At 30.1% G+C, this 7,569-nt stretch overlaps 1 protein-coding gene across 2 annotated transcripts in view; it reads right to left on the reverse strand.

Moving 5' to 3' along the window:
* Positions 1-5,951, reverse strand: part of LOC106690922 (zinc finger protein 711) — an 8,872-nt gene extending 2,921 nt beyond the window's left edge. The window contains exons 1-5 of one of the 2 annotated variants that reach the window (XM_014436521.3): positions 5,715-5,951; positions 3,769-3,828; positions 3,302-3,346; positions 1,503-1,550; positions 1,148-1,216 (exon numbers count right to left, since the gene is read on the reverse strand). In XM_014436521.3, coding sequence (XP_014292007.1) covers positions 1,148-1,216; positions 1,503-1,550; positions 3,302-3,346; positions 3,769-3,826 — 220 coding nt within the window. In that variant the 5' untranslated portion in view covers positions 3,827-3,828; positions 5,715-5,951. The other variant, XM_014436519.3, reaches the window with a different exon arrangement.
* Between the last annotated feature and the right edge of the window lie 1,618 nt (positions 5,952-7,569).

Raw genomic sequence — 7,569 nt, forward strand, 5'->3', positions numbered from 1 at the left:
ATCAAACAAATATTCATTTTTAAATACTAGATTGATACAACCATGTCCATAACAGCAACGCATGCAAGTAGAACAAAATTATTAATTTAAAAATTAATATTTATGAAACACTTATCATTGAAAAGATATTTTATTTGTTTAGGATATTTGTATTCATTTTTTTAAATTTAGTTTTCATTGTACTCATCAATTTAATGGTTTGTTATTCTACAGCAATTAATATAATTTTTTTTTCTTTTTAACTCGGGAATTAACATGCCTTCTTACTTCAATTCTTTATTTTATTAATTTCACATCAATAAAATAACCCTGACCTCATTTTGGATGGTTTGCCCATCTTGAGGAGCTAATTCTTAAAATAACAAAGTTTTTGTTACATTTTTATTTATTGAAATTCGCAATTGTATAAAAAAAAAAAAATACAATAAGTAAATGTGATAAATGTTTCAAAACACATGATAATCTTGGGAACGAACCGCCCAATGGTGCTAATACCATCATTGCTTTAAATTAGAAGAACCCGAGGCCATCTTCTTCTCAGAAACCTCAGAGGATTATCAGGGATTGTTAAAGATGAGAGATTAAGAACTAATAGATTTGGGTGGATAAGGATTTTGGAATGAAAGGAGTTATTCAATTTAGGGCCGAGTCTGCAACAAACGGGATGTTGAGGTCTTTATGGATGAATTTATTTGTGACGTGATAAGGAGTTTAAATTGTAAGGATTGGATACTGGAGGACTTTGATGGTTTGCTGGAGCCCTAAAGCTCGATTCCGTATGTACTAATAGGTCTAATTATCATAGTGTATAAGAGTTTTTGGTAGTAAATGGGAAGTTAAGAGTGTTTGCCAAGTAGGTGTTGTAGAAATCAGAATCTGTGAGCACTTTATTGTCGTTTCAGTCTAGTATCGGGATTCCAAGTAAGTCTCTTATCAAAATGGAGTCCTAATTAGCTTAATTTATTTCCTAAATAGAAAAAAGCAGAAGATAGTATTCAATAAAATAAATCTAATGGAATGAAGAGAAAAAAAATAAATAAAAGACCCTTAAATAATTTCACAAAGATTTTCAAATAAAAATTTAGTTAAACTTTTTAAAATTAAAGAAAATCAATAATGGATTAATTTAAAATAAGAGAGAGCTTACAATAGGATTCAGTATCATCAATTTCATCTTCCTTTTCTTCTTTCATAAAAACACAGGAGTTACTCAAAGCTGAAAAAAAAACATAAATGATAAATATTTAGTTCATGTAAATTTACAAAATAATGATAATTGGAAAAATAGACAAAAAAAAAATTCTCAGAATGTGATGACTTGGTTAAAATACATGTCTTGCTTGTATTGATATAGATACTTTTGTTCCTTTACTCTAAGATTAAAGTATAATAGTAATGTCTGAAGATCAAATAGGCAGAGGAAAGCCAGCAAAAATTAAATAAAAAGCATAAAATATAAAGATATTTTCCTTTGTATATTAGATCCCTCAATTTTTACTCACCATCATCAGGAACAAGCAACTCTTCTTCATTTTTTGGAATAAGCCCACCTGCCGACATAAAAATAATGTTCTAAAAAATATAATACTGAGAAAAATCATGGCAATGATTTAGTTCAGTTAACCTTGATAAACTTTAGATTTTTTTTTAATCTCTCTATTATTTTAATAATTTTGTTCATTAATTTTCAATCTTTGAATTATTAACTTTATCTTTACTGTTTCAACATTTCATTTGTTTCTTCAATTTAATCACTAATTACTTTAATGAATTCCAAGCTTCAGAATTATTGTTATCTCATGTAATTGTGCTTAATAAGATGAAAAAGTTCAGGGGATTGAAACAATAATCAGTCAGAAACATAAAAATTGTGAAAATTATAATTTCCTAGAGGTCAAAAACTATGAATACAAATGTAATGTTTTTAATATATGCACTTAATTCTATTTTTTATTACATATTCAATCATGTTTTTATAATTGTTTTCTCTATTTATTACTATAAATGAAACAAACTTATTGTACAAAACTGTAGATATACTGTTTTTTTTTTTCTGACCACCTTTATTGAAAATATATGTATAACAATATTAATATATACCTGAGTATATAAATATATATATAATGGTGCCCTTCCTTTGCCATATGGCATAATAAGGGGTTGGGCTGGTTCCGCTGAGGGCGGGGGTATATTGGCCCAGGAGCCGCTGACCGGGGGGTACAAAGAACGGAGAGGGCCGCTACACTGGGGGATAAGATGGGTTAAGATGACTTCAGGCGAGCCCGGAGCCCTTCCCTCAGCAGGGATGTTGACCAAGGGGACAGTCCTTTGCCACCTCCCGGGTCTTGGTGAAGGGGCGAACTCTCTGAACAGCGGGTTAGCACATGCCTTCAGCCCATCAAAAAACGATCTGCCTATGGCCTATGAACTCTGGCACAGAGGGGAGCTGAAGCTCATCATGGATAGGACTGTTCCTGGCTCTTTGGAGTGAAGTTCCTCGGACTATTCGCCGAAGGAGGGAATTCTGGAAACTCTGCAACTTTTTCAGTGTGGTCTTGAAGAGGTGTCGCAGGAGCAGGGCACCATAGAGCAGAGTCGGCGGATGATTGCTTTATAAATCTTAAACTTAAGCCGAAGTGAGATCTGCTGTGATGTGAGCAGGTGATAGAGCCTGTAGAATTTCGACCAGGCCAACTTGAGAAGGTAAGATGCCTAAGATGCAACCTTTCCCCGACGTGACTGGAGAAGGTAAGATGCCTGTCAAGTGTCACACCGAGGTAGAGGATGGTATTCAAGATCCTTCACTATCCACTATGAACCGCTGGAGGAGTTCGCCTTTCTTACCCTACTGAAACTACATGACTAAGGCATCTGTCTTCACAGTTTTTTTTTTAAAACAGTGAATCATATTATGCTGAAGAGAGACACAGAATCGCCGAGAATAGAATAGAATAAATATACATCTAAGAATAGAATAAATATATATATTAACACATTATATTTTTTTTAAGTTTTTACATTTCGGTAATTATAATTTCTAAAAAGTTTAAGTCATATAATGATACAAATTAATGAAAATTGTAATTATTTCAATATTTATTTTCTAAGAAGAAGTGAATGTGGTAAGGACTACAACTGATGAACATTTACTTAACTAAAGCTGAACCAGAAATATTTTATAATTGATATGAAAAATTTAAACTATAAATAAATTACAAGCAGGATAAAATTCTGATCCAATTATTACCATGGAGCAATCGGTATTTAAAACAAAATTATTTTTTATTTAAATATTCCTTACCACAACAAAACAATGAGCCTGTCTCTTGTTGTACGTCTGCAGGAACTGTAAGAACCAATACAATAATAATTATTTATGAAATATAAACAAGTTTTGTCAATATCATTAAAAGTTATATATTATTAAATAGTATTAAACCATTACATAAACAATTGATAATAATTTAATTCTTTGAAACTAATACAAATCTAAAAATCCAAACAAGTAAAAATTTAAGCACATAATTATATGTATCTTCTATATTGCAATAGCATTTTAATATAGAATTTAATTTGAAATATAGAAATACTAATTTTAAAACCTGATATTTTTTAATTGTCAAGTCAAATTCACAAAATTATTGAAGCTTCTTTAAGGGAAATCATTAGTCTAATAAATTAAAAACATAATAACAAAGTTCTTGCTAGATAAAAACTAAAAGTAGAACGTATACAACAATAACAAATTAAAAAAATAGAAAATCTTACTAGTAGTTTCAGTTTCATCTTCCTTTTCCACTTTTATTAAAACACTAGAATTACTCATCCCTAAAAAAAAATAAAAAAAATTACTAAGGTCTATTTTATCCATAAAAATACCAAATCAGGATACTTGGATAATTTTTAGTTAATTTAGAGACAGAACAATACAAATAAAATCAATGACTAAATCAGTTATTAAATAAGAGCAGGGCTGTTACCTATCATAGTAAAAAAAATTAATAAATATAAATTTTATTTTGGCAGAATAAAAATTTTACTTTGTGACTTACAAAGTTTAATTTTTTCTAAATTTGGTGTGAAAATAACATGAGCAGAATAGCCTGCAAGAAGTTTTTAAATTATTGATGGGAGTGTAAATATGTACTTAAGGATGGCTGAAACGTTGGACTTTCAAAGAAATAGAGTGAGAATTAAATTGGATACAATTAATTTTATTTAAACAATAAATAAAAAAAAAATTTTTTTAGAAAATTTTAATTAAAAAAATTTCAAAATTAATAACAATTTAAAATAAAAAGTGTAGGTATAATTAAAAATTAAAATTATAGCGGAAGGTGAACAACTATTTCAGTCCCTGGATGGAATAGTATAATTATTGTATAATTGGCTAATAGATATTGGATATCGTGCAGAGTTTATTTAACCATTTCTACTCATACACATAATAATAATAATATATAATAAAAATAAAAAATTGAGGAATCAATTACTTTATATTTCATACCCAATGATTATGGAGATTGTAAATGATCAAGCTAGGGCATTTTTATAGGTCATATAATTAATGTAAATTCATACCTGAGGAATCAGGTTAACTATACAAACTGTTAAAGAATAACTGTAATGTTACGTTTTAAACAAATATTTCAAAAGTGATTTAGGACCATTGCTCCCCTGGAGTCTTAGCGGGGCAGGTCCGGCGGAGAACGATTGCCTTTTTTTTGTGTTACTACTTTCAAAATATTTATAATTATACAAAACACGTAACTAGAGGCAGTATATTTAGTATAAATCTGTTTATTTGAAAGAGTTCCTTTTATTAAACAGAAACATACGGTTAACTGTTTTGAACAAGATTTATCTAATACAATAATAAGCTCAGAGTTGCTTCTCTGCTAATCTGCTGATTGGTGGACTTAGATGATACCTATAGAAAAATTGGAAAACACTGAATGTTACTGTTTAATTTTAGACATTCCTCTCCGAAAATAAAAAGAGAAACAGATTCTTGCAACAACAAAATAACTGTTTTGAAAGACAAATGCTTTTCTAAAACATAAACAGTCATTACCAGAGAAAATTTTTCACTGAAACAGAATAACACTGTTTCACTTCAGCGTTTTTTCCTATTACAATTACCATTTGTTCTTTATTTTTTCAATTAATGTACTGTATAAATTTCATAATATTTTACTTAATTTCATTTAAAATTACAGAAAATAATAAACTATCTAAATCTATAAATTTTCTGACACAATATTGATGCATTATGTAGGTATAAAGTAATTTTACAAATATCGCCATAATTAGTCTGGGTAAACAATTAAGTATTGATAGAGAGAAGATAGTCCTAAGAGTGGCAAGTGGAGTTGGAAATAACATATTTATGTTTCTTACTCACAGACAACACTCCTGACCATCTTCACCTCATATTCAACAAATCTATATGAACCAAGATTAGGATTTTCACTTAAAATCCAGTCAGTAATTTTAAAATCTAATTATGAAGACTGGAAGAAAATACAAACGAGTTATCTTACCGACTTCATCCATTTCAACAGTTTTGATAGATTTGAAATGTGAATTAGCTGTTAAGAGGCAATAGTAATAGAACATGAAATCAAAAAATTATTTCTACACCAGCTTATCTGTTAAGACTACAGATGTTTTGATAATTCTGATACCCCATGCAGTATTTACGCTTATCATACCTAAATCGATAATTTTTATACAATGCTTTATTCTGGCTTATAATTTTTTTTTTCTTTTTCAGTGGTTAGATAAGGCTCGGTATCGATACTTTATTATGAATTCGGTTTATTTCTTTTTCCCTCATCAACTTTATCCAGTATTTGTGGCATCAATACTTCTCATCCAATACTTTCGGAATATTATTACTTTTCATCCGATATAAACGGGTATCGATACTGCAATTTAAAGTATTGTGTTATTACTTTTGTAGGATTGTAACGCCCTTAGTTGAAGTTGGTCATGGCGTAGTAGTTAATGGAGTCAGTTACGAAAGATCATTTGGAAAAAGGTGTGTTTCAGCAACTGCTTCTGACTGTCCAGAGCATGCGTTGTATAAGTTTTGTCTCAGAAAACCTGTACTGCGCATGCTCCTTATAGTTTCGGACAGTCAGGGATGTTTGTTGGAACAGACTACTTATTTTTGAACTAGTTCGTTCAAGAACTACTCATAATTCACACTCAATTTGTGGTATATTTTATTTTGGTTATTGATTTGTTTGGTTTAAAGGCGTAAATTTAGTTGATTGGTTTACCCGAAGCCTATGAGGTATAAATTTATCAATAATGGATGTAAATAGTAGGTTAAATTTTCCAAAATTATCATAACTCATGTATGGTTTAATAAAATATCTAAATCATGAATTTAATGAAGTATTTCATTTGATTTAAAATATTAAATCTCACATAAGTTAGTGTTTTGAGTAATTTGTTATGAAAGTATTATGAGAATATATTCTTTACATACCTCTATCTATAGGCCTTGTATGGGATGTCATTACTGTTTATAGTGATCATGATATTCAATACTTAAGTATAAACTGGCTTAGCATGGTTTAATTTGCTATAAAGATTAAAATAGGAAGTAGGTTTAGATTCTTACATGGCTATGATTATTCAAAATGCATGTTCAATTCATTATGTTAATTATGCGGTTGTGTCATTAAAGTGAGATTTGTCCCAGAATTTGACCCTAGAAGGATACACTGAGGTGTCACATACTCCAGCACTTTTTAAATATAAATAACTGTCATTCATAACATAATAGTTTCTGATTATCAGCTGCCAAGTGTCAGTCTTGTTTTGCTATTTCTAGTAATCTGAACTAGTCTTGGGGTATCTCACACCCCAAGTTAACCTAAAGTTATTGTTAGTGTAAGTTTTCAGGGTATCTCACACCCCATCGTGTCATTAGTATGTGTTTAGGGTATCTCACACCCCGGTGTGTCGTTTGTGTGATTGTGAAGAGAATAATCAATTCTAGTGAGACACACTTTGGCGGTCACTGCGCCTAGGTATTGAAGACATTTTAGGAATAGAGGCACAAACAAATAAACATATGCTCTTGGAGAAACAAGTAAAGTGTTCTTTTTGTGAAAGGGGAAAGGACAGGAAGACCAAATTGATATGTCTGCAATGTAAGAGAGCTATTTGCAATGAACACAGGGCGGCAGTATGTCTGCAGTGCAGTTAGTGACAGTGATGAGTCCCTTCGGGGCCCCCACCATGTATTTCAAAAAATGACTTTTCCACCTCGTTTTATGTTTCTTTTACTTCATATTTGTCTGTGTTTAAGAGCCATACAAATTTTTTTTTTTCTAGGAACAACTTTAATTTTATTTTTATTTTTTAGCTAGTTGGCTCGTAAAATTTTACAGTATTTGATTTTTGGAAATATATATGTACATAATCCATTTGAAATGATTTATTTTACCTAGACCATTTAGATATTTTAAAATACATTATAAGCATTGCAGGTTACATCACTATGCTTATGTTGGGATGTATCTCACCTCAAAGTGTCAAATTAAGTTTATT

The sequence above is a fragment of the Halyomorpha halys genome, unplaced genomic scaffold, assembly GCF_000696795.3.
Source record: "Halyomorpha halys isolate HHAL.00 unplaced genomic scaffold, Hhal_1.1 Scaffold1971.1, whole genome shotgun sequence".
Taxonomy (NCBI): domain Eukaryota; kingdom Metazoa; phylum Arthropoda; class Insecta; order Hemiptera; family Pentatomidae; genus Halyomorpha; species Halyomorpha halys.